At 49.0% G+C, this 27,233-nt stretch overlaps 1 protein-coding gene across 2 annotated transcripts in view; it reads left to right on the forward strand.

Annotated features, from left to right (window-relative positions):
* EIF3L (eukaryotic translation initiation factor 3 subunit L) overlaps positions 1-14,260 on the forward strand; it is a 28,237-nt gene extending 13,977 nt beyond the window's left edge. For both annotated transcript variants that reach the window (XM_043562541.1, XM_043562542.1), the window contains 8 exons: positions 140-209; positions 422-495; positions 3,533-3,704; positions 5,592-5,746; positions 6,509-6,679; positions 7,461-7,958; positions 12,823-12,903; positions 14,048-14,260. In XM_043562541.1, coding sequence (XP_043418476.1) covers positions 140-209; positions 422-495; positions 3,533-3,704; positions 5,592-5,746; positions 6,509-6,679; positions 7,461-7,958; positions 12,823-12,903; positions 14,048-14,086 — 1,260 coding nt within the window. In that variant the 3' untranslated portion in view covers positions 14,087-14,260. The remainder of the gene's footprint in view (positions 1-139; positions 210-421; positions 496-3,532; positions 3,705-5,591; positions 5,747-6,508; positions 6,680-7,460; positions 7,959-12,822; positions 12,904-14,047) is intronic.
* Positions 14,261-27,233: the final 12,973 nt, after the last annotated feature.

Consider the following 27,233-nt stretch of genomic DNA (forward strand, 5'->3'; position numbering starts at 1 on the left):
TAGGGCTCAAACTCACCGTGAGATCATGACCTGAGCTGAAATCAAGAGTCTGATGCTAAAGCAACTGAGCCACCCAGGGGCCCTGAGTAAAACACATTTAAATTAAACATCTGTGCTGATGTCTCCTTTCTTTTTACAGGGAGGGCCCTCCTTGGAGCAGAGATTTGAATCCTACTACAACTACTGCAATCTCTTCAACTACATTCTTAGTGAGTTTGAGTTTGGCTAAGGGTATGAGGCTGTGATGAGGCCCAGTGCTGGCCTCTAGCTTTTTGTTAGCAGAATTTTAATATGCAAGTGGAAGGGGGGATGTCCTGTTATTCATGGTCTTTTTAAGAGAAAAATTAGAAAATGTATTCTATATATAGCCTTACCAAGTGGGCATAGTTTGCATCTGACTTTGCTGTGATCTCCCACGCAGATGCCGATGGTCCTGCTCCCCTTGAACTACCCAACCAGTGGCTCTGGGATATCATTGATGAGTTCATCTATCAGGTATCTGGCCAGCCGTGATCTCATTTGAAATAACTAGTCCAACAAAGGAGCAGCAGTTACCATTGTTTGCATTGTTAAAAAGATGCTTGGGATAAAAATGTCCCCATCATGGTTGGGGATATCCCCTGGTGGCGGTCCTCAGTGTCATGGTTTTCTGAAGAGTCAGTGACGCATAAGAGCTCTGGGTATCAATTTGGTAGTTGAGCTGACTTTCACCAAGCTCTTACCTGACCTTGAGAGTTGGTCTGATAGGGAGAATAAAGGCTTCCTAGGCTTTGGAGTCAGGTAGAAGTGAGTGGGTGCTGGTGTGGGGGCTCCCACCTGGTAGTGTGTAACGTGGACATGTTGTTTAAGCTCTCCCAAGTTTTACTTTCCTCTCCTAGGAAACAAATGTTGTATGCCTTGACTGTGATAGTGGTTATATGCTAGGTAAGAATAAAGTAGAACATTAGCATCAAGGCGGAAACATTGCCTGTCTTGGAGTGCTCCTATGGAGGCTCCACCAAGAACTGGGTCAGATGTCAAGTACAGCAGCTGTGTAGCCCAGGGGTACGCTTTTCAAGTCTTGCTGTTCACTAACCTGGGACCTTGGGCAAATTACTTAACCACATTGCCTTGGTTTCTGTAAAAGCGGGATTTGGGAGGTGATTACTGGAAATGACATCTCAAGAGCTTAGTGCAGTGCCTGTCACAGAAGAATTACTCAGTAGATGTTACCTGGTTGTTGTGATGGTCAATATTATCATTATTCTTTTCCACATTCTTTTAGGTCAGTTTTATTCTTTAAAAATAGAATATAGACTTAAAAAACACAAAATGATTCAATTTGGAGATACTTGTTTCCTGTGAGTTTTATGAGGACTGGATAACTTTCACTGGGAATTTCCGGAGAAATCAGATTCTTAATAAAGCTGTTATTTGAGCTGCACAGACCAGACACTTAGAAAGTGCTGGCAAGTTGTGATTGGTGGGCTGAGAAAGCCCTCCCAGGGCCCTTTGGGAGAGGCTTTCTGCTTAAGATGAGGCTTTGGTGCCTTTTGTGCAGTGAGGGCCACAAACCACACTGGCCTGGTTTGCCCTTTCTGGCTTCTTGGCTTGTGTCAGCCCCTTCTTTGGCATATTTTAGAAGGTTGGTGGTCCTGTTGACTCACAGCAGGTCAAGGAGGATCATCTGTGCTAAGGTTCTTCATCCTTCTTAAGATTATCGTAATCCCTTGGGTTTAGCTGGTGCTCTCTTAAGGAGCTTAAAGTGCTCTCACCGGTAACAAAGACTGGCCAGTGAGGGCCAGGTGGGATTCTGCCTGGCCAGGTAGATGTCACACGGGTAAGTGGCTTTTTCCCGCCACTCTGCTTTCATTTACTTTTATCAGTACAAGTAATACATCTATATATCGTTACTGTTTAAAAACTTTGTCTGTTTCAGATTGCAGATAAAGTGTCTTCCTCGGCTTTGTGGAGGCATCAATTATTGTCTGGAAAGATAGACACCATGTTCATGTTTCTCAGGGTTACATACATACAAAAATAACTCCAGTTAGAAATGGTTTAATACATTTATGTCATTTGTTATGATATGGAACACTTAACGTGTCTACATAGAGACAGCTTGTTTTTTTCTGCTTACTACAAGATCTGTGTAAACTACCTTTTTGGTGATGAACATTTAGGTTTTCAGTTTCTACTGCTACAAACAGTGAGTTAGTAAATATCCTCATTTATGTTACACATAGGTTCATCTCTAGAGATCACTAGAGGTAGAATTGTCGGTTGAAGGATATTTGCTTTTTACGTTTTTTTAAATCAGCTTTATTGAGTCAAAATTTGCATACAGTAAAATACCAATTTTAAGTGCACTGTTGATGAGATTTGACAAATGTGTACACCGCCACTGTAGAGATCTAGAACATGCAATCCCTTTGGATTTTAAGAAATAGTAACATCTTGCCCTCCCCGAGGGCTGTGTCAAATTACACTGCTGTCAGCAGTATTTGAGAATTTCTGTGCTGTGGATGTTACTGGTCTAATTTTTGTCTGTTTGATGGGAAAGAAATGGTGATCTCATTTTAATTTGCATTTCTCTGATACCTGAAGAGATCAAGCGTTTTCCCTGTTAATTGACCAATCTTATTTTTCTTTGAAGTGATCATCACTTCATTTCCATCGGATTGTCTTGTTCTTACTGACGTAGAATCTGTTCAGTATTCCGGATACTCTTCTGTTAATTGTCAATCTGGAAACATTTTCCTACATTCTTAGAGGAAGACGATATTTTGGAGTTGAAGAACATTCTTGGGTCATCTAGGACCTAGATTCTAGGTCACTGGTTTCCAAACTTGGTGTGCACCAGAATCAACCAAGGAGCTTTTAAAAACTAATTGACTGCGTAGGTCTCTTGTGCTATTTTCTGGGTGACTGATGGAGCCCCAGCCCATTGCTGGTCCCAGATGGAACCACTGCCTCAAAAAACACCTGTGGTATGGGCCCTATATGTGCCCTACGCTGGGTGGTTAGGGTCTGTGGTTGGTACAGAGGCGACTCAGAGTGGGTTCCTGTCCTAGGTGAGTTGATGGTGAACTCCAGTAGGGAAGACACCTATAGACACCTGCCCTGTCTCCACCGCATTCATAATCCTGACTCGGGCATGGCACAGCCGTCTAAGAGTAGATCTGTTACAAGCCACCTGGTTCTGATAGCCAGGTTGACTGCATTGCAAAGCTCATAGACTTTACACTTAAGTCTGGAGTCAAATACCAAACTGAATGTGTTTTTTTGTTTTACAAACTAACTTCCGTCTTAGAGATCTTTAGCTAGCCGAGGGTGCTCAGTAACAAACAAAGTTCAATTTAAACCAAGATGGCTTTGCAAAAACAGGTAGTGCACAGAACAGTTTGGCATGAGCAGCAGTAGCCCCGGCCCTCCCCTCCCTGTCCAGAGCCCCCCCCCCCCCCCCCCCCCCCCCACGGCCTCATGTTCTACACCGGGCGCCACTCTGTCTCTCTCCCTTCGCCACTCTGTCTCTCTCCCTTCTTCCCGACAGTTTCAGTCGTTCAGTCAGTACCGCTGTAAGACCGCCAAGAAGTCAGAGGAGGAGATTGACTTCCTTCGTTCCAATCCCAAAATCTGGAACGTTCACAGCGTCCTCAATGTCCTTCACTCCCTAGTAGACAAGTCGAACATTAACCGGCAGCTGGAGGTGTACACGAGCGGAGGTGAGTGCTGCTCGCCATCTGTTCCCGGGGAAGAGAGGCCACAGAGGGGTCGCTGCGGCTTAGGGAACCGGCTGCTCCCGTTTGGTGCTGGACGTGGGCAGTAGCCAAGTGCTGATGTCGGGGGCTGTGCGGCTTGGCAGCCTGTCGCCGACAGACTGAACCGGCACTCGTGAGACCAGCGTTTGCAGGCACTTGTACTGTCTCCAGGGCCTTTGTTTAGATCAGCGATTCTCCCAAGTTTTTGGTGTCGGGACCACTTTGCAGTCTTTAAAGATTGAGAATCAGCAAGTTGAGCTGTATAAATTTTGCCCCTGTGAGAAGAGTATCATTTTCTCAAATCACTTTGGCACCGGGTTTCATGGAAGAGAGCTCCGTGTGCTTCTGCCTTCTGTCTGTTGCAGTTACAGTCTGTTTTAGTTGCAGTAGATGAGGGAGACCGGGCCTCATCCAGGCACGGAGTCGGGAAAGGGAGGAGTGTCTCAGCAGCCTTTTCAGTCTTTGCGTTCTTCGCTGCTACATCAAAACTTGACAGCGAGGGGTTCATGCCCGTTAATTGGATGAGGATTCTGAAAACGTTAGCAGTGAACTTTTACTTTCTTATATGAAAGTTTATAGGTTTATCCTGCAGCTTGAATGGATTTTTTTTTTTTTTTTTTTTTTTTTTTTTTTTTTTTTTACTGCTGCATGGTTTTGTAGAATACTGGTTCATGGAGTTATAAAGATATTCTGTTGACAGATTTTATTATATAATTAAAAAATATATTTTTAAATGTTTATTTTTGAGAAAGAAGGAGACAGAGTGCAAGCTGGGGAGGGGCAGAGAGAGAGGGAGACACAGAATCCGAAGCGGGCTCCAGGCTCTGAGCTGTCAGCACAGAGCCCAGCGCGGGACTCGAACTCACAAACCGTGAGATCATGATCTGAGCTGAAGTCAGATGCTTAACGGACTGAGCCACCCAGACGCCCCTATTAGACAGTTTTTAAAGACCACATCTGTTACTTTTGTCACAGTCCCATCAGACAAGGCTTTATATGGAAGGCATTGAACTCATAGTGGCAGATTCAAGTTCTTTAAGACTACAGTTTTTGCTTAAAAGCTCACATTTTCATTGGCAGTGAAGTGAGCACTGTCCATTTTGTTGTTGAAATGTAACAGGTTCACTTCGTTCAGTTTTGCAACGTTTCTGCTAAACACCCCAATCTGAATTTATGGGCCATTCTTTCAAGTAAAAATAGTATTTTGTGAAAAAAGTGGCTGGTTCTTTTACTGCATGTGGTGGGAAAGAATACAATAATTGCAGTGCCACTGCCTGATTTATGCTGAGTTGTTGGTAGTTTTACCTATGTTCTCGGGCATTCGGTGCAAGTGTCAGTTCAGTGAGAAAGACAAATCGCATCTTAGTGTTATTAGGAAAATAGCTTTGACCTCAAGAACTTCCTGAAAGCAGTGGCCTTGGTGAGTAAACTGCTCCTGATAAAAAGGGCCATCTCAGTTATTCTCAGGTGTCTTGGGACCAAAAAACAAACAAACAAAAAAAAAAAAACCAAAAAACTGTCACCCCACTCAGGCAACTCTTGTTGGTAAATTTAAGATTAGTTTAAGGCCAGGGAGGCCTAGCTGGCTCATTCGGTGGATCATGTGATTCTTGATCTCAAAGTCATGAGTTCGAGCCCACGTTGGGCATAGGGATTACTTTAAAAAAGAAAAGGTTAGCATCAGGTCAAGTGTGCTGCTTCTTGGTATTTCTTTGAGGGCAGTGAATCTCTGTTGCGGGAAGCTTTAGAGGCCGCTGGTAGGTGAAGAGGTCACCGAGTGACGTTCAGGGCTCAGGCTTACCTTCTTTCACCTGCCCCTGCGGAAGTGTTCACGGTATCTGTTTCTCTCAGGTGACCCCGAGAGTGTGGCCGGGGAGTATGGACGGCACTCCCTTTACAAGATGCTTGGGTATTTCAGCCTGGTGGGGCTCCTGCGTCTGCACTCCCTGTTGGGGGATTACTACCAGGCCATCAAGGTGCTGGAGAATATCGAACTGAATAAGAAGGTGATTACCTGCACCTCCCTCCCCTCCCCACCGCCTTCCCGAGCCAGAAGGTCTGCTTCAAGAGACACTCTGATCTATTAGGATACGTTTCAGGGAGAAGAAAGGATTCATCCCCAGGCCAGTTGAAAATTGAGAACTGGGGGAACCACTGTACTGAAAATCTGAGCCTGGGCAAGGTGCTTTCTCTGTGTTAGTTAGTAACACTTGAACTATTCAGCAGTCTTTGATTCTGTTTTCAAAACAGAGTGACAATGGCAGATTTTTACCATTCAGGTTTCACTTGTTAAGGAATTAACAGAAGATTTAGTTCTAAGATGGTTAGATAATGGTTATTAGCTGTGGTGGTTTTTCTTAGCCACAGAAAAATTGGTGCCTTTTTGACATGTGTGTATCTTCCAGTCTTTGTTTATCTGTTCCTTTATCAAGTTTATCTGGAAAAGCAAGGAGTAGAAAGCAAGGAGGAATATGTGACTGAGGTATAGAGGGATTTGGATCTGAAAGAAATTTTAAGGTTACCTGATTCAGCCCCCCCCCCCCCCCCCCCCCCCCCCCTTAAAATATCTAACAAAATGAAGTTCTCAGGTCCTAGAACTTAATCGGTGAATGGTATGGTCTGTACTCAGAACCTCTGACTCGAGCCGGGGCTTCCCCTGGGTGGTCCAGGGCTTCTGCCTCAGCTGACACTGGGCCCTGCCAACCTCCAGACTCTCTCTGGGGTGGATCGGTTCTGGGACTCATGGGTGCTTCTCCCTAATTCCGCAGAGCATGTACTCTCGCGTGCCCGAGTGCCAGGTGACCACTTACTACTACGTCGGTTTTGCCTATCTGATGATGCGTCGCTACCAGGATGCCATCCGGGTCTTTGCCAACATCCTCCTCTACATCCAGAGGACCAAGAGCATGTTCCAGAGGACCACATACAAGTATGAGATGGTGAGGAAGCCTCCGACCGGCCTGACCCCTTGGCACCTATGCCAGCAGTTTTGGGGAAACGCCATCCAAAGTGTTGCTCTTTGTATGCCTTTTCAAGCTGGCATGCTCTAAGTTTCTTCTTTGTGTCTCTTATCTCAGATCATCAACTCCTTAACAATAGGGACGATATCTTCCATTTTACTTTTGTCCCGCGACAGTGCCTACACGTATTCAAAAACCGTTTGCTGAGAGTTCACTGGGCTGTCGGTATTTAAAAAGGAGTTAGATGTGGGTACCGCCCTCACGCAGTTTGCCGTGGAGGAGGGTGGGTCCAAGACGTGCACAGCATTGAGGTTTCTAGGCAGAGAAAAGGTGTCGAGACAGAAGTATGGTGATGTGGCACCACGATGGACTCTCTTGTCGGGGCGGGGGGGGGGCAGGAGAGTAGTCAGATTGGGGTGTCAGGTTCCGGAGTGGCCTTCACCACCCAGCTAAGCTGTTTGATCGTTACAGGCATTACGGCGCCAGCCAAGTTTCTGGGTGACTCGGTCGTAAGTGGTGTGGGAGGATTGATCTGGTGGAGTGTGGGGTGATCCGGGGAGAAGGAGGCCCCAGGAGAGAATGCAGGAGCCAGCTAAGGAGGACCTGGAAGTGGGCTGGGGAGGTTCACTGGAGCTAGAGGGCACACTGGGAGAGACTGTGGGAAAGCGAACGGACCCGGGAGGGTGTTGGGGCGACGGCGGCAGGGACTTCCGAAAGTCCGTGGCATTTGACCCTGCGGCGATTTCTCTCCCACCCCCAGATTAACAAGCAGAACGAGCAGATGCACGCGCTGCTGGCCATCGCGCTCACCATGTACCCCATGAGAATTGACGAGAGCATTCACCTCCAGCTGCGGGAGAAATACGGGGACAAGATGCTGCGCATGCAGAAAGGTGACCCACAGGTCTATGAGGAGCTCTTCAGCTACTCGTGCCCCAAATTCCTGTCGCCTGTGGTGCCCAACTACGACAACGTGCACCCGAACTACCACAAGGAGCCCTTCCTGCAGCAGCTGAAGGTGTTCGCCGATGAAGTGCAGCAGCAGGCCCAGCTCTCAACCATCCGCAGCTTCCTCAAGCTCTACACCACCATGCCTGTGGCCAAGCTGGCTGGCTTCCTGGACCTCACGGAACAGGAGTTCCGCATCCAGCTCCTCGTCTTCAAACACAAGATGAAGAACCTGGTGTGGACCAGTGGCATCTCTGCCCTGGACGGCGAGTTTCAGTCGGCCTCTGAGGTGGACTTCTACATTGATAAGGTACGGCTGCCCCCGGCCTGGGTCTCTGGGGCCCTGTGTTCACGCACCCCGCGATAAACACTGACCGGGCGCCCACCGCGCCGAGCATTTGGGACTTGGCGGTGAACAAAATCCACAAAGATTTCTGCCCTAGTGCTGATGTACTAATGTAAGAAAATAGACACTAAGCGTTCTGATGCAGCGAATCAGGTAGTAGGTGTCGATGCGAAATGAGCAAACCCACTTAATTTTTTAAGAAAAAAAGTTCTGTTCGAGTCCGCGTTAAGACAGCTGCCTGAGATGCACAGTCTCCACAACGTAGAGAATGCTCCAGGGAATGAACGTTTGGTGTGAGAGTTCTATATGGTTTTGTTTTGTCGAGTTACAAGTCGCAGTGAATGACCTTCCAGAGAGTTACAGACTTTATGTTACTTGCAGGGCTGTATGACTTTAATCTTACGGGAATCCGGGAGGTTTTTTTTCTATTTCTTCAGCCCACATTCTTTTTTTTTTTTTAACTATTTTTTTTCTATTTCTTATCTTTATGTTTGGAATGCTTCTCTCTCTCTCTCTTTTTTTTTTAAATGAAGTAGATGTACAGAGTTTGCTTGGGGCAGAAATAGAACCCGTGCTTTGAGGTTTTGCCAGGTCATTTTGACCTTAGGTAAGGGTTAAAGTATAGCTTCCCTGAGAGCCCAGGAGCAGGGCTCACAAACAGGAGAGGTGAAATTTTTCCTTTATTTTGTGGTAGGTTAGAATCATCGAGTGCTACGCAGTTACCGGTAGTGGTGGTGGGAGGCAGGGGTCGCAGGACTGAATAAGGTGCTCGGGACAGCCTGTGCTGAGGAAGGGAAATCGAAGCTAAGACTTGAGGAAGGTAAAGACATTAGCCAAACGCACATCTGGGGGAACAGCCGTCCACGTAGAGGGAGCAGAGGCCCTGGGCAGGAGCGAGGGGACAGCTTCGGTGTGGCTGGAGCGGCCCGTGAGAGGAGGCTGTGGCCGAGGGAAGGCTGGAGAGGGAAGAGGGTGGGTGCTGTGTCACATCTTCCATCTTTTTTTTCCCCTCTGTTCTTAATTTCCTTTGGATATATTGTTCTGTCCCTGTTCGTGTCTTCAGCTCTGCTTTTGCTTTCTCTGATTTTTTTTTTTTTCACGGTTCAGTGTTTCCTTAGATGCCTTTTTGGTTTTTTAAACCTAGGACGACCGTTCATTCTCCTAGAGGGGATTTGCTTTTGCCTCTTCAAGGTGCCTAGGGAGATTACTGGTCCGGGACCACCATAGACCAAAGCCTCAGGTTTTCTGGGTGGGACCAGGTAGCAAGCCCAGGCTGCAGCTGCAGATTGTCAGAAGAATCACCTCGTGTTTATAGTATGTTGGGGATGGGTCTCTTTCTGTTATGCTCCTTGGCCAATTTGGTGAGCCTTGCTTGATGTCTGGAGCAGGCAGTTCTGTCCGTGTCCGCCTTTAGCTTCAGGGTGTAGCCCTTCAGGGTCCCAGCAGTGCAGGGAGGGGTTTCTGTAAGACGCCCCAGCCTTGGTTTGTCCCCTCTGTGCAGGTCTTCTAGGATTGATTAGCGAATGTCTTCAGTGCAGAGGGGGCTTCTGTGTTTTACTTAGGATGGTTTATTTTCTCTTAAGTAGCTCTGTATTCTCTTGTCAGCTCTTTGATGTTATGAGGAGGTTTAAAAAAATTGTTTTGTTTAACATTTACTCATTTTTGAGAGCACGCAAGCGGGTTGGGGCAGAGAGAGAGGGAGACACAGAATCAGAAGCAGGCTCCAGGTTCTGAGCTGTCAGCACAGAGCCCGACGTGGCGCTGGAACTCACGAACCGTGAGATCATGATCCGAGCCGAAGTCAGACGCTTAACTGACTGAGCCACCCAGGCGCCCTGATGTTATGAGGAGGTTTTTAAAAATCATTCTGTATTTTGGTTGTTTTAAGAAAGTGTGCTGGTCTAAACATACTGTTTTTGGGGGAGTTTTTTTAAGGTATAATTTGTATAACAGACTTCACTGTTTTTTTTTTAAGTGTTTTATTTATTTTTGAGACAGAGAGCACGAGCAGGGGAGGGGCAGAGAGAGAGGGAGACACAGAATCCAAAGCAGGCTCCAGGCTCTGAGCTGTCAGCACAGAGCCTGACACGAGGCTCGAACTCCCAAACCGAGAGATCATGACCTGAGCCGAAGTCGGACGCTTAACCGACTGAGCCACCCAGGCGTCCCAAACTTCCCTGTTTTAAAGGGTATAATCCCAGGGGTGCCTGCGTGGCTCTTGATTTTGGTTCAGGCCACGATCTCACAGTTTGGAACTTTGAGCTCGAGTCCCGTGTCTGGCTCTGCACTGACAGCATGGAGTCTGCCTGGGATTCTCTCTCCCTCTGTCTCTGTCCTTCCATTTGCTCATGTGTATGAGCTTGCCTGCTCTCTCTCTCTCTCTCTCTCTCTCTCAAATAAGTTAACTTTTGTTTAAAAAAGGGTATAATTCCATGGTTATTAGTATATTCATAGTGTCACACAACCATTTCCACTGTCTAATTCTGCAACATTTCCCACATCCCCGAAAGAAGCTTCTACTCATTAGTGGTCATTCCCAGTTCCCCTTGTACCCTAGTTCCTGGGAAACCAGTAGTCTGCTTTCTGTCTCTGTGGATTTATCTCTCTCTCACTTTTTTTTTTTTAAAGTTTATTTGAGCGTGAGAGAGCACGCATGCGAACAAGGGAGGGTCAAAGAGAGGGAGAGAGAATCACGGGTGCCCAACCAACCGAGCCCCCCAGGTGCCCCTGGATTTGTCTATTTTTTGACATTTCCTATACATGGAATCATAAAATATGTGGCCTTTTGTGTTTGCCTTGTTTCGTTGGATGTGTTTTCAAGTTGCATCAAGTTGTAGCATGTATTAGTACTTTATTCCTTTTTAAGGCCGAAAAATACTTTACCGTATGGATATACCGCTTTATTCATCCACTCATCAGTTGATGGACATTGAATCGTTTTCGCCTTTTGGGTATTGTGGATATAGCACTGCTGTGAATTTTTGTGTGCACATAATCTCTTGGGTGTATACCTACTTGTGGAATTGCTGGGTCAATTTGGGTAGTTTGTTTTGAAAGCTCATCTTGCTAAACAAACCGTGTCATTCGGAGTTTATGACTTTTGGAAGACTTAATGTTTGGCAGAACTTAGCTATCTCTGACGTGAACCAAAAGTAGAAACATCGGAATTGGAAGTTTTCCAGTGTTTTATTCGTGCTTTTAAAAGTCAGAACTGTCCCTTGCAGCATTACATCAACTACCTAAAGTCCTTTTTGAGTTTATTCCCAGTACCTGACATATACACATTCTTTGGCAATGTCAGTAACCTGGTCCATCCCTCTGTCGTCTCTTTGTGACCCAGCTGAACTAGTCCCAACTATCTGGATGGTCTTTAATAAAATACTTCTCCCGGGGCGTCTGGCTGGCTCAGTCAGTAGAATATACAACTCTTGGGCTCAGGGTTGTGAGTTCAAGTTCCACGTAGGGCATGGAGATTTCTTTTCTTTATATAAATGTGTGTGTGTGTAAAGAAATATTTGTATGTAGATCTATATGGTAATGTATATATATACATACACAGATACAAGTAAACGCTTCTCCCAAGAATTAGCCATTTAGTTATTACAGATAAAATTTTGTCATGATTTATTATATTCATATTGTAAGTTAATACTGATTAATAAGTCCATATGTGAAAAAAATTTGGGGGATATTTTTCTTTTATTATTGTTCCTCTTACTGGTTCAGGTTCATCTTTGGCAAAATACTGCTTTCTGTTTTGTTTTGTTCTCAGTAAAGATTTTATTTTTGAGTAATCTCTACACCCAGCCTGGGGCCCGAACTCATAACCCAGGATCAAGAGTTGCATGTTCCACTGACTGAACCAGTGAGGCACCCCTGCTTTTCTGTCTTTCTGGCTTTTCTTTTTTCATCCTTGACTTGAAAAAGTCCTCTCAAAGAGATTCAGAAGGTTCTTGGGCCTTAACCTAGATTATGTAGGAATTTACAAGTAAATTGGTGTTCAACCACATTTGAGCTAAAACACACAATTTAAAATCTGGACTAATTTGAAACATTACACTCCCAAACAGTGTTGAGAATAAAATGTTGAGGATGCCTGGCTGGGTCAGTCAGTGGAGCATGGGACTCTTTATATCAGGCTTGTGTAGGTTCAAGCCCTTGTTGAGTATAGAGATTACTAAAATAACAAATCTTAAAAAAAAAAAAAAAGAAGAAGAATAAAATACTGTTTTAAATGTTTTTATTGCCGAAAGAGTCCTATTCATTAAAAAAATAAAAACAATAAATAAAAATGAAATTTAAAAAACCTTGAAAGTAAAAATAAATGGGGTGCCTGGGTGGCTCAGTCATTTGAGTGTCCAACTCTTGATTTTGGCTCAGGCCATGATCCTAGCGTTGTGGGATTGAGCCCTGCGTGCTGAGTATGGAGCCCGCTTGGAATTCTGTCGGTCTCCCTCTCTCTGGCTCTTGCTCTCCTTTCCCTCTCCCCTCCCCACCCCACCCCCAGCTCATGGGCGCGCAGGCCCTCTCTCACTCACTCACTCTCTCTCTCTCTCTCTCTCTCTCTCTCTCTCTGAAATAAAAAAAATTAAAAAGGAGAAAATAAAAATAAATGAATTAACAGGAAGAAAATAAAAATCAACCGTTTAGAAAGAAAGAAAGCTGCTATCAATTGGTTACGCTCCCCTATAGGCTCCCCCCCCCCCCCAAAACACACACCTATTTGCTTTTGAAAAGCACGGTAGGGGGTTATTTAGCAGCATGGTTACTTGCAAGTCCATTAGTGGCTCTACCTCACTGCCCCTCTCTGATTCTACTTTTTCCGCAGGACATGATCCACATCGCAGACACCAAGGTTGCCAGGCGCTATGGGGATTTCTTCATCCGGCAGATTCACAAATTTGAGGAGGTGAGAAATCTGAGAGAGTGTGGTGTGTGGGCTGGGGACCGAGGTTAGGACCTTGGTCGGGGAGTTAGGAAGTTTTAAAAATTTTCATTTCAACAAAGCCCCAAGTTGGCCCTTGAAGTTTCTGAGCTAGACTGGCCGGCTGCTTGGGGTTTGGGGAGTGGGGCTGGGCCTGTAGCAGATGCTGTGTCAGCCTTCTCCAGAGCATCTCTTTCCAAGATCCCTCTCTGCGGGTGGCCGGCTCTCCTCTCTCTCTGCCTCCCTGGTATTTCCTAATATGGGCGGATTCACTCACTGCCTGCTCTTACCCATCCCTCCCCATGTGGCAGTAACTCTCTTAGACAGGTCTGGCCGGTTTCTGCAGGCAGGGGACAGGAAGCTGTGTTTTGACAGACTGGGTGCATTCCACATCTTGCCCTGGGCGAGGTCTTGTGGGACAGGCCAAACACTAGGAGGGTGCAGGGTGCAACGTGGGGGTCTCTGTGGCCATAGCTGGAGCCACTTCGTCCTGGTGTTCTGAGTCCTCCAGCAGAGGTCACTGTTAAACACTCTGGTCCCTGTCACCTGGCTCCTCCTGCAGGAGGCCCTGGCAGGCTTAGCCTCTCTGAGGCCTAGAAAATGGGCCAAGCCATGTAGGGTGTGTGTGTGTGTGTGTGTGTGTGTGTGTGTGTGTGTGTGCGCGCGCGCGCGCGCGCACATTCTGTGTGAAGGACAGGTAGAAGAACAGTCTGCATGAAATTTTTTTAAGTTTATTATTTTGAGAGACAGCACAAGCAGGGGAGGGGCAGAGAGAGAGGGAGAGAGAAACCCAAGCAGGCTCCGTGCTGTCAGCTTAGAGCCTGATGTGGGACTCAGACTCACGAAACATGAGAGATGACCTGAGCTGAAAGCGAGCCAGACGCTGAACCGGCTGAACCACCCAGGAGCCCCCAGTCTGCATGAATTAATTGCGCACGGCCACAGGTGTCAGGATTGGAGCCCCTAACTGAGGCTGTATACACACACAGCGGACACCTATGCCCGCATCAGAGACGCCCTCCCTGACTTCAGAAGGGCGGCCCAGGGGCTGGGCCTGGTGATCGTGTGCCCTGCAGGAACAGGGTTGGTGAAATCTCCATAGCTAACTTTGCTTTTCTCTTTCTTCTAGCTCAATCGAACTCTGAAGAAGATGGGACAGAGACCCTGAGTATTTTCACACTGTTCTTAGGAACCTACTCTGATGTCTTTGTAGGTGGGGTGTATTTTTGTCACCGTGAAGCCTTTACCTGGATCGGCCATCAGCTGTTCAGCTGAGTTGAAGTTTATTTGAATTCAGGACTGAAATGTTTTAAATAGGCCTCAGTAAACGATCTTCTTTGGAGCCAGATTTGTCATCTAATCATTGTTGGGGGGAATCTGTGGTTGAGGGCAACGGTATGTGATTTCCTCTGATTTTCTCCTGATGCGTCAGTTACTGGTGTTTAAATTGAACTCACAGTTTGTGGGACATTTTCACGGTTGGTATCTGATTGACCCCTCTCAAGAATCCTGTGAGCATTAGTGACCTGTCACAATTCGCATGCATGAAAGCTGAAGTGCTGCGTCTTGGGGAGAAACTTGGACCCCTCCTACTGTCCTGAACCTGAACCGAGCTAAGAGGAAGCTGTGTATGCTGCTCCCGCCTTACAGCGCGGGTTCAGCAATAGTAGCCTCACTTCGCTGGTGAGGAAACAGACTCGGGTTGTAAAGTGCCTTGATCAAGGTCATATAGTTATAAAAAAGCCAAGACTCGGCTCCAGACTACTTTTTTCTGCCATCTTCTGCCATGTCTTTGATTCCTCCCACTGAAAACCTTGACCTGTGTTGTGTGCAGCCTCTCCTACCCTCCGTGAGTTTGAAACGGCTGCCTGTCAGCACCTTTATGGCCAGTCACGACTGAGTAGGGTCTGTTTTTCACTCTCTCTGCCATTTCTTCCTTACATGCCCACGTGGGATCTGCCATCTTGGGGGCTTCTCTGAGAAGAGCTACTTCCAAACCTAGCAGTCTACACTGTTTTCAGAACCAATTTCTAATCTTCTAACAGCACAGAGAATACAGATCTATGATTATTGAAAATTTCACTGAAGATGGTTATCTCTGGCATCTCACTTGACCTAGTCAAAGATCAGATGTGCTTTCTTTAAGTCTTTTTTTAAAAAAATGTTTATTTATTTTGAGAGAGAGAGCACGCACGCGTTGGGGAGAAGCAGAGAGAGAGGGAGAGGGAATCCCAAGCAGACTTGTGCGGAGCTTTACACGCGGTTTGATCTTAGGACCATGAGATCATGACCTGAGCCTAAATCAAGAGTCAGACACTTAACCGACTGAGCCACCCAGGCGCCCCAAAAGATCAGGGGTTCTTGTTGCTGCAGAAACTTTGTATTCATGAGCAAATCCTCAGGTCTGTATAAAATTTATGCATTATCTTACTTTTTCCGGAGCCAGGTATCTTGATTTTATTGTTGAGGAAAGAGATTGGGGTAACTAAATAGTTTGTCCAAGATCAGTCCAAACTAAATAGTATGTCCAAGATAGTTTGTCCAAACTAAATAGTTTGGGTAGTGAAAACAGATCTTTTGTGTCGCATACCTACTTTGACTTTAGAAAGTCCTACCCTGAGGCCAGCAGGGAGAGGTCTGAAACAGCAATAGACCAGCCATAAAAATCTACATGGCGCATAAGCCCTAAAGTGAAGGCGTATTTCCTGGAACTTGGAAAGACACAAATAGTGAGGCTGCTCTGTGTGTCGGGTGACTGGGTTGCTAGGAATTCTCGAGCTAGACTGCACTCACCTGGTGTGTGATTGGTTCTGTTTGAGTTTTCAGATGGTGAGGGAGCTTAACATGGAAAGAGCCATTGACACCTGGGTTCAAGTGTGAATTGTGTCCTTGGTATGCTGTGTGACCCCTCTGGGCCGGTAGCCTTGTCTGGAAATGAAGCTGTCTTCCCGGGTCGTGCGATGGAACGGCTGTGGGAGTGCCAGGTCACCCTGAGGTGGGCACCAGTATGGCCTTCGGGGCGGAAGCCCCTCCTTGAGAGTCAAAGATAGGAGTTGGCATTTTGAATAGGATTCGATAGAAAAGATCCCGCTGCCGGGTGTCATTTGGGCAGAGACCTGAAGGGGGCGAGGAGGCAAACGTTGAGCCACCTGTGGGAGGAGTGTACCCGGAAGAGGAAGCTGCGAGCACACAGGCCACGAGGCCAGAGCGTGTTTTGTGTGTTGAGAGAATGTGAAAAGGCCAGTTGGAGCAGGGTGAGCCAGGGGGCCGGAGGAAGGGAGGCCGGAGGCGGCTGAGTCTCCCGGTCAGGTATAGGCTATGAGGACAGTGACTGAGAGTGAGAGGGGGATGTTTTCACCAGGCCGGAGCTAGAGTGGAGCCAAGGATTGAACCCGGGTCAGCCCAGTTCTACAGGCTGCACTGTCTCTGGGACAGCCAGCCGACAACTTGGCCCCACTCCCAAAGAGGGGAAAAAAACCCAAAGCCGCCTCTCTGTTAATATGTAATAAGTCCAGACATTCACGGAGCTCCTGCTTGCTTTGCAAGCACTTCTTCATCTGTTAACCTTGCTGGATCCTAACAAGTGGCAGAGTCAGGATCCTGCCGCGCGTCATGATTGCCAGGCCGGTGCCAGCCAGGCCTTTCCCCCCACTGCGGTGCCTGCCTCTGGTGCCCTGGCCCAGCACCGCCTCTGAGGCCGTTCCCCCACCGCCAGTCCTGACATCGGGTGTGGTGGCTCAGGAGTTTAGACCCACCCGAGCCGCCTCCCCGCCCCCGGGGCTAACTTGTTTTGGATTCAACTCCAGAGTCCCTTGTAGCTCATGTCAGAGTCTCCGGTCTCCGTCATTAAAGTGGTGCCAGGTCAAGGTGTGCTGTGCCTGACACAGCCTGTCGGCACTCTTCTTACTGTGCCAGGAGACGGGCCATTTCAGGAGCTCAAGGTCACACAGACCCAGTGTGAGCGCCTGGCGCGGGGCCACTTCCCAGTAGCTTGGTCCAGGCCCAGCAGTCGTGCTGGACGGCCAGCAGCCCTCGGGAGGGGGCAGGCACAGCTGAACTCCGCCTGGTACCGCGCGAGGAATGCAGGGCATTCGGCAGCTGCAGCCAACTTGCAGGAGTTGTATTCCAGCTTGCCCAGAATGGAAGAAGCAGGGTTATAATCCTCCCACACATAAGGGGAGCACAGGTTTTGGTAGGCAACGGAGAGCGCTGGGTGGTGCCAGTTACCAAAGTTGTGCGCCGGTGAGAGAAGGCAGCATGGCAAAGTGTGTGGGCTTGGGTTCGGTCAGATCTGGGTTTGAATCCCGACTCCCCAAACTGTAATCGTGGGCCGAGTTACTTAGCGCCTCACTATCTCACGCACCTACCTCAGGATTGTTTGTTGGTTAAGTTACACAAAGCTCTTAGCGCCTGGCCATTGTGTGATTAGGCAGTGAAGGCCATTATTAGCTGGCTGCGACCTTGGAAGTCACGTGTGGATCAACATGGCTAGTTCATGGTGGAGCTGGGACCCCCGGCCTCCAGGTTCACCCAGGGGCTTCCTCCGTTCCTTGTTCTCCGTGCCCCGAAAGCAGGTGTGTGTAGAGACGCTGAAGAGACCAGTTCACAGAAAGGCTGAGACACTTGTCTAGAGTAGCCCAGCCACAGAGGAGCTGGGCCTCGTGTAGTGGCAGCAGCAGGCATGGGGGGAAGTGGAAGAATTCAGGAGCGATCTGGGGAGGTTACAGAGGACAGGACTCGGTAGATGGGTGGATGTGGAGGGGAGACAGATGCCCAGTCCTCTGGCTTTTGCAGCTGGGACGATCGTGGACTCAGGTGGGGGGTAGGAGGAGCAGGTTAGGAGCAGGAGGCATGGGTGGAGACCTGGGTTTGGACACGAGTTCGAGGGCCCTGTGGGGCATCCAGGTGGAGATGACCAGGGTGTAAGGATTTGGGCAGTGAAGAGCTGGGGCTGGAACCCCGTTCTTCAGGCCCCGACGCTAGAGCTCGTTTCTCAGTACATAGACCAGCTTCTGGAGGTCCTGGCTTCCTTTCTACGGTGTCTCTGGCTTCCTCATACACTGGGCCGCGAGCCCAAGATGGGGCTTCTCTTCCCAATACGGCCTTGACCTTGGGTGGCCACCGGTCGCCTCCTCGTCTGCAAAATGAGGCAGTGAGACCAGCTATTGTCCCGAGGGCTGCAGCATTCTGGGTAACATACTAGGATTCAGATGGGCCAGGAGTCCCAAGAACACATGAGGAAAGACAGGGCTTAGCAGTGGCCTTTGCATAGTGAGAATTCGTTGAATGAACGGCGAGTGCCTGAGGGAGTGAGGGGATTGAATGAAATAACGCAAGTATGAATAAATGATGGAGTGTGCCTTAAATCCTTTCTAGAACGCAGAGGCATAGAATGAATAAAGGATGAATGTCTGTACTATCCAGCAGTCTTTGGCCAATGGAAGTTGTGGCTGTGCCTGCACTGGCTCCTGACAGTGGCCTTTCATCCCCACCCCCAGCCTGCCCTGCAGGCTGGGGATGGGCTGGAGGGAGCTGTTGCTCTGGTTGGGAGCCGGGAGCCAGCCTTCACTGTGGGGGAAGGGCATCAGGAAAAGGCTGGGGCGGGGGAGGGGGGTGGCAACCTGAAGGTCCATAGCCACCAGCAATTTCCTGATGTTTTCCGGAGGGAAGGGGCTATGGGAAGCTGCAAATGATCCTGGTTCCTGTGGCTCCACATTCCTGTCAAGCCTGCAGCTGAAATTCCCAGCTTTTCCTTACTTCTGGCCCCACCCATCCCTTATGCAGCAGCTTGATCAAGATCAAGGTACTTCCCTTCTGCCCTCACCCCCACCCCTTATGTCCCCCGGGGGCCAGTGGACTCCTCTCTAGTCAGTCTTGGTTAGGATGGGGCAGGGAGCCTCGGTTCCAGTCCTGACACCGCCCCCCTGGTAAGCAAGGACATTTCCGGTGCGTTGCTCAACTTCTCCGAGCCTCTGCTTCTGTCCTCAGAAGTGGGGAGTAATTCTGTCCTCAGAGTAATTCTCCCCCACCTGCCTCCCCGGGCCCTCTCGGCCTTAGCATATAAAGCTGGAGGGTGTCTAGTGTCACATCTGTCCCCAGCTGCATTGTACTGTGTCGCCTGGAGGTGAGGCGTACCCTCTCTAACCTCTGTTTAGAGGAAGAAGCAACTTTCAGAGCTTCCACAGAAAAGTGTCACTTTCTGTTTCAGACAGGAAGAGCTGCCTTGCTTGCAGTTCTGTGTAGATAGTCAGGTAAGTGGGAGACAGTCCTTTTCCAGGCTCTGACAGTCCCCTTCCCTGTCAACTGGTCCTTGGGGGAGAGGTGGCCTTCCTGTGTCAGAAAGGCTCCAAAACCATTTTCTATTCTGCTTGCATTGCTTTTCACCCGCAGAGCTGGCCAGGTGGGTAACGAGGTGCAGCCAGGAGGGCTGCAGCCTTCCCAATCTCCACCATAACCCCTCGGTTGCTGCCGAAGAGCCCAAGCATTAGCAGGGCCACTTTGCTGACCGACTCCGCTCTAAGTCAGGCCTTCCAGTCTCCCTGCTGCTCCTTCCTGTCAAATTTCTGCCCCAGAGTCTCTCCTGGGGAGCAGCAGGAGCCCAGCTGTTAGGGTCTTGAATGCTAGATCAGCATCCGAGCAGGAACCCTGCTAGAAGAATCATGTTTATTGCAGTCAGAGGCGAGATGGAAAGTCGCAAAAACGCCTGGGCTGGAGGCCTTGGGGGCTCCCTGTCCAGGGTTGGCCTCTGGCATTGTGGACAGGGCCTCTGGAGGCTGGGAGCTGGGGATCTGGGAAGGGTTCTTGCTCACCAAGCCCATGGGTAGGTAACAAGGAGTGAATTGAGGCGCAAACTTAGTTGTGCCGTGGTGAACTGGACACATTGCCTGCCCCAGTACACCAGTGACACATCTTCGTGGTGAAAGTTCTTTGTGGAGTTAGAGCCAGGCAGTGTGGCTTCAAATAGGCTCTAAACTCTCAAAACCTTATCCTTTTAATCAGTAAATGGGGATCATGTGATAGTCCCAAGCCTACAGAGTTGTCTCGGAGAATCAAAGAGGTAATGCACTTTAACAACAAAAACAACACACACACAATGTCTGCCATATGTGATGTGTGCTGAGTAAAGGTGAGCTGTCAGTATTACTGAGGATCTCACATTTTACTGGGAAGAGACATATATGCACAAATAAATGCCACACAGTGTGAACAACCATCCAAATACCGCCTTCTCCATGCAGCCGTCCGGGATATACCCTCAGTCCCCAGGCAGGAGATGAGAGGCTCCTTCTGGAAGCCCTGTTGCCCTTTGCTTGTTTCTTATTTCTTATTCCTCCATCGTATCCCTTGTCTTTCTGTGAATGTTTATTGCAATTGTTTACATACCTGTCTTCCACACTGGTCTGTCAGCGCCTCCAGGGGAGGCGTGTGGAAATTCCTCACTGAAATCAGCAAGCTTGTCCCCTCTAGGTTCCATCTAATTGTAAGGGTGAGATTCTGTGAAGATGGCCTGGAGTTGTGGCTTCAGGGAGGAGGTGATGTCAGAGCTGGGCCTCGAAGCCTGTGCAGGTTTAGAACAGCAGCCACAGGCGTTTCAGGGGCAGCCAGAAGGGGTGAGGGGCACGGTAGCAGCCTGTAGCACAGAGAGCGAGGGTCAGGGGGATGGGGTAGAGTCCCAGCGTCCCCTCTAAGTGCCTCCACCACTCTGGGCAAGCACGTCCCCTCCCTGGGCTCTAGTTTCCCGTCAGTATTAGGAGGGGGCTTTTGCTAGGTGGATATTTAGTCCTGATGGTCCTTGCCAGCTTGGATGTTTAATGACCCGCCTCGCCTCCTACTTTGATGGCAAAGTAGGAGTATTTTCTGGCTCAGAGAGCACCCTCCCAATGACAGGCAGCACGTGGTCTTCTCTGTTCTGGAGAGTTTAGTTGGAAGGTTGTTTGGTTTCAGGGTAAAGATACAAGCCCTCATGCCTAGTCCCAGAGGGCTTTCCCTGAATGTGTATATGTGGGGAGCAGCATGGCCTTTGAAGAAAGGCTTGGGATCGCTGGGATTCCAGGGCCCCCGAGCTCACCCCGGCCCCAGCTCTGAGGTCCCACAATGCTCCTATTGTCCCCACCTCTGCCAGGCTCCCCCAGGGAGCAGCTCCGAGCCAAGGGCCCGGGCAGGGCCCTGATTCCTGGGGGCACAGCCTGGGCAGAAAAGCACAGCCATCAGACCTCCATGGAACTTGGAGAACCATAGAATCCGGCACGCAGAGAAGCTTAGAAGGAGGAAAGCGTACGATGAGAAAACCACGGGTACTGAGGCTCCAGGCGGTGCAGACGGGAGGGATGGCCCAGCTCCAACATCCCGCTCCCTTGGCTTATTTCAATTTTTTCATTATAGAGTTGTACTTGCTTCCCCGGATCTACCCAGATTTCTCATCTTTCCAGCGATCCGCCTTGTTCCCCTGGTGCCTTGTGGACGAATTTCCTCCCTTGGGGCCAATTTTGTCTTATTTAAAAAAAAAAAATTGTAAGTTTCTTTTAGTGTTTTTTAAATTTATTTTTGAGAGAGCACGCGCGGGAGAGGGGCAGAGAGAGAGGGAGACACAGAATCTGAAGCAGGCTCCAGGCTCTAAGCTGTCAGCACAGAGGCCGTCTGAGGGCTGGAACTCGTGAACCATGAGATCAGAACCTGAGCCAACCAACTGAGCCACGCGGGTGCCCCGAGGCCAGTTTTGTTTTCGAACGAGAGCCCGATTTTCTTGTAGCAATGCCGGTTACGTTGTAAACAAGGTTGTGTTGGTGGGAGAAAGTTAAAGTGATTGTTTTTCGATGACTGGTTAATACTATGAGCAGAAGAAGAGTTTAGCACTTAAATGCTGTGTGATTCCACTTATATGAGGGTCAGAAAGTAAAATGTGACTGCCTGGGGCTGGGAGGAGCAGGAGAGGAAGTTGGCAGTGAGTGCCAATGGGTACAGAGTTTTGGGGATGGATGAAAACGTTCCAAACTAAGTAGCGGTGAGGGCTGCACAACTCTGTGAATATATTAAAAACCACTGTACCCTTTAACAGAGTTGACTTCACCATATGTGAATTCTCTCTCAAAGCTGTTATTTTATGTTTTTTTTCAACATTTATTTATTTTTGGGACAGAGAGAGACAGAGCATGAACGGGGGAGGGGCAGAGAGAAAGGGAGACACAGAATCGGAAGCAGGCTCCAGGCTCTGAGCCATCAGCCCAGAGCCTGACGCGGGGCTCGAACTCATGGACCGCGAGATCGTGACCTGGCTGAAGTCGGACGCTTAACCGACTGCGCCACCCAGGCGCCCCTCAAAGCTGTTGTTTTAAAAAACTATACCTGCTGTTACAAATTCAAACCATAATGACTTCTAAAAAGTGAGTCTTGCCACGTCCCCAGGCTTACTCCCCAAATTAACCACCCACAGCATTTGGGCAGGCATCCTTTCTTCCTGATGTTTAAAAATTCCCTATGAAAAAAGACATTCCATATGTAGGCTCATGTAAATGTTTAGATGCAGAAATGTATGTGCTAGGTCTATCAGATACATATACATTTTGTTTTGCAAAAATGGGATCCTATTATATACCTCGAGCAGTTTGCTTTGTTCACTTCATTTGAAGATGTATTTCCATGACATTCTTGTCAACAGTTGTGTGGTTTTCTGTTGTTTAAGCTGTGCTGAAACGTAATTACCCAGTCCCTTCCTAATGAGCGTTTAGGTTGTTGCCAGTGCTTTGCTGTCAGCAAACAACATATTTGTATGTGCATCCCAGGGCCCCGGGGATAGTATTTTGGAGGACAGAATCCTCTCCACGTGTTATAGGTGTTGACATTGAACCTTAGATGACATCTTTGTCCTGGGTCTTCTGGCAAGGCTGCAGGGGAGAGAGGTGGTGGGTGAAACGGGGCCAGCAGGCATCCCCTCCCACACCCAGGAACGCACATACATACACACACCTTGGACCACTGGCTTTTAGAAGCAATCCACCAGCCTCCAAACCGACGCAGAATCAGGTGAACTCAATAGGCAGAGGTGCCCGGGGGCAATGATGAAATTCTTTCTCCCCATAGCTTCTCCACGTCCCCTCCAGGGCAATCCTTCCCCCCCGCCCCCCCCAGCCTGTTTGGGTTTTTTTTATGTTTATTTTGGAGAGAGAGAGGGAGACAGGATCAGAAGCAGGCTCTGAGCTGTCAGCACAGAGCCCCATGCGGGGCTCCAACTCACAAACTATGAGATTATGACCAGAGCCTGACGCTTAACCTACTGAGCCACCCAGGCGCCCCTCCCCCTTCCCCTTTTCTTAATCTCTGCACCCAGCATGGGGCTCAACTCTTGACCTGGAGATCAAGAGTCTAAACCAGCCGGGTGCCTCCAAGCCCTCTCCCTTTTTATCTTTCCAAAAGGTACCTTGTGATCTGTGTGGGAAAGCAAATCTAAACGAGGTCCTGGTCATTCACTCTTTCATTCCCACCAGTGTTCATTCTATCTTAGCTTCTTTTAATGTTTGTTTATTTTTGAGAGAGAGAGAGAGAGAGAGAGAGAGAGAGAGAGAGAGAGAGAGTGAGCAGGGGAGAGGGAGACACAGAATCCAAAACAGGCTCCAGGCTTAGCTGTCAGCACAGAGTCCGATGCGGGACTCAAATCCATGACCTGAAATCATGACCTGAGCCGAATTTGGACACTCGACCGACTGAGCCATCCAGGCGCCCCTATGTTAGCTTCTTCTACCTAACCTGGTTCTGTTTTTGGCATCCTGTCTTTGCCTCTGCCTCCTCCGTGGCCCTTCTGCAAAACGTGTTGGCAGGAAGAATGGCCAGTGGGAATGGCGTGGCCATTCCCACAGTGGTCTGGGAGCTCCTCTGGACACCGGGCTTCCCTTCCCCTGCCCTTTATCATGCTAGACAAAGATTATCCAGGAGTCTGTCTCATGCACCAGACTAGCCAGCCCCTGCCCTGCTCCTGGGACCCCTGCAGCTGTTGCTCTGGAATAAACTAAAAAAGTTGCCAACTCTACCTGCCATGACCTCTCTCACTGGCTTGTATGCCCCTTGCTTTCTGGGGGGATGGGTGTCATTCAGCTGGCATCCCCAGCTCAAAGATGCCTTCCCTGGCTGCCCCATCTGTCTCCATGGCTCTATCACGGTGTCTGGCCGTATTTTTTTTTTTCCCAGCACCACTCACCATCTGAAATTATCTTTGTTGATTTGTTTTCTTGTCCCCTGCCTGCCTTCCCTGCTAGAAAGTTAGCTCCATCAAGGCAGGAATCCTGTCTTGTTACTCCTATCTCCCCTTGAGCGCTCAAGCTGGGAAGCAGGTGCTCAGTAAATATTTGTCGAAACCATGGGTGGGTTTTTGTTTTTGTTTTTTTTTAATGGGGTTTTAGAAGTAGAACGCTTTCAGTTTTGTTTTTTTTTTTTTAGTTTTTTAAAAATGTTTATTATTTTGAGAGAGAGACAGAGCGTGAGCAGGGGAGGAGCAGAGAGAAAGACACACACAAAATCTGAAGCAGGCTCCAGGCTCTGAGCTGGAGCACAGAGTCTGTTGCGGGGCTCGAACCCACGGACTGTGAGATCATGACCTGAGCCGACGTCAGATGCTTAACTGACTGAACCACCCAGGTGTTCCTTGAGTCCATGTTTGCATACAAATGCATGTATAAGGTCTGAAAGGGTCCGTTTCATTTTTTTTTTTTTTTAATTTTTTTTTTCAACGTTTATTTATTTTTGGGACAGAGAGAGACAGAGCATGAACGGGGGAGGGGCAGAGAGAGAGGGAGACACAGAATCGGAAACAGGCTCCAGGCTCCGAGCCATCAGCCCAGAGCCCGACGCGGGGCTCGAACTCACGGACCGCGAGATCATGACCTGGCTGAAGTCGGTGCTTAACCGACTACGCCACCCAGGCGCCCCTGAAAGGGTCCGTTTCAAACTGACAACTGGGGCCGGGATTGAGGGAGACAAATAGGAACGTTAGCTTTTATTTTTAAATAAAAAAGTTTTTTGTAATGTTTGTATTTTTTGAGAGACAGAGCGTGAGCAGGGGAGGGTCTGAGAGAAGGGGACACAGAATCCAGAGCAGTCTCCAGGCTCTGAGCTGTCAGCACAGAGCCCGACGCGGGGCTTGAACCCACAAACTGTGAGATCGTGACCTGAGCTGAAGTCAGAGGCTCAGCCCACCGAGCCACCCAGGTGCCCCGCCCCTCTTTCTTCGTTTTTTTTAAGCAAGCTCTACCCCCAACAGGGGGCTTGAACTCACAACCCTGAAGATCAAGTGTCGTATACTCCACTGACTGAGCCAGCCGGGCACCCCATGCACAGCAGGTTTTTATCCATTATCTCACCTGATTACCCACCACCCTGGGATTCAGGGAAGGCAAAGTTTATTATCCCTATGTTACAGGGTAGGAAACTGGGGCTCGTGCGGGTGAGTCGTCTGGGCTGCGTCACACAGCAGTGGTCATGCAGGTCCTTATTCCTATCGTGGTGAGCTGACTCAGATAACGAGCTTATAAATGGGCTACCCACAGTTGGACTAATGGGGGCCCAGAGGGCTGTGCCGTATAAGTTATTATTATGGCAACCGGATCAAGGTCTGATCTGGGGCTGTCTTCAGGGACTTGAAGGGAGCCCCTTAGGCTGGTGAGTACAGGGATATAAGCCCTCTTGGGGGGCGCCTAGGTGGCTCAGTCGGCTAAGCGTCCGACTTCAGCTCAGGCCACGATCTCGCAGTTCGTGGGTTCGAGCCCCACATCGGGCTCTGTGCTGACGGCTCAGAGCGTGGAGCCTGTTTCGGATTCTGTGTCTCCCTCTCTCTCTGACCCTCCCCCATTCATGCTCTATCTCTCTCTGTCTCAAAAATAAATAAACGTTAAAAAAAAAAAGCACCCTCTTGGGTATTAAAGACAGAGTCCTGGCGGCCTTTGAGGGCCAGGGTGGGTCCTGAGGCCAAGTCTCTGATTTAGGGAAGGAACCTTCCTTTCCTGAAGTTGCTTTCCCACAGGGGAAAGGGCAGGATGTACGGAGCTCAGGGCTGGTGAGGGGCCAAGAGGTCTGGCTAGGCAGGCTGGCCCATGGCAGCCACTTCCTACGTGGCCTGAGAGTCCCCATTCTGGGCCAAGAATGTGCCTTCCGGCCTTGAACAGATCTAAGATGTGAGGCTGGCCCCGGTTGGGGTCATGGTGGCATTCTGGGCTGGGGCTCCGAAAGTCCTTGAGGAGGTGGGAATCCCCAAGTGGGCTTCTCTCCTCCACGATTTACCAAAAGGCCCAGGTAAGAAACTGGATACACACTGTTTCTAATCCATTTTACCTCATGTTTACCACGTACCAGATAACAATAATTAGAATTTATGAGTGATGACCGAAAGGTCTGGCACATTATGTCTTAATCCTCTCAGCCACTTTGTAAAGCAAGAATTATCCCTATGTTTTTTTTCCATTGGAGAATAATTAACACGCGGTGTTACATTAGTTTCAGGCGCACGATATAATGATTCGACAATTCTGTACATTACTCAGGAATTATCCTTATTTTAAAAAAAAATTTTTTTTAACATTTATTTGTGAGACAGAGAGAGACAGAGCATGAATGGGGGAGGGGCAGAGAGAGAGGGAGACACAGAATCGGAAGCAGGCTCTAGGCTCTGAGCCATCAGCCCAGAGCCCGACACGGGGCTCGAACTCACAGACCGCGAGATCGTGACCTGAGCCGCAGTTGGCCGCTTAACCGACTGAGCCACCCAGGAGCCCCTAAAAATTTTTTTAATGTTTTTTTATTTGAGGGAGAGGGAGAATCCCAAGCAGGCTCCATGCTATCAGCGAATGGCCTGACTCGGGGCTCAAACTCACCAACTGTGAGCTCAGGACCTGAGGCGAAATCAAGAGTCGCTGCTTAATGGACTGAGCCACCCAGGTGCCCCTGTCCCTGTTTTTAAGATGTGGAAACTGAAGTTCAGGGAGGCCCATCACTGGGCTGAGTGAGTGGGGGGAAAGCCAGGATTCCAAGCCCGGGGGGATAGGACCCCCAAAGGCCCCTTCTTTCCAACCTCCAAGGACTGAGGGGTGGCAGAGGTGACTAAGACCCTGCCCCTTCCCTTGGGTGGTGGAGCGACAGACCCATCCCAGCTAACAATTACATTGGTCAGGGTGACGTCACCACCATGGCAGCTGAGTGGGAGGCTGATTCATCTGAGGTCTGGATGGGCCTCTGGGGAGGAGTCCCTGACCCGGGTCTTGGAGAGGGGAGCAGAATATGGCTTGGGGCTGAGGCCCAGAGCCCCGCTTGACAAGGGCCTGCTTCCCACAGGTCTG

Source organism: Prionailurus bengalensis, chromosome B4, assembly GCF_016509475.1.
Source record: "Prionailurus bengalensis isolate Pbe53 chromosome B4, Fcat_Pben_1.1_paternal_pri, whole genome shotgun sequence".
Taxonomy (NCBI): Eukaryota; Metazoa; Chordata; class Mammalia; order Carnivora; family Felidae; genus Prionailurus; species Prionailurus bengalensis.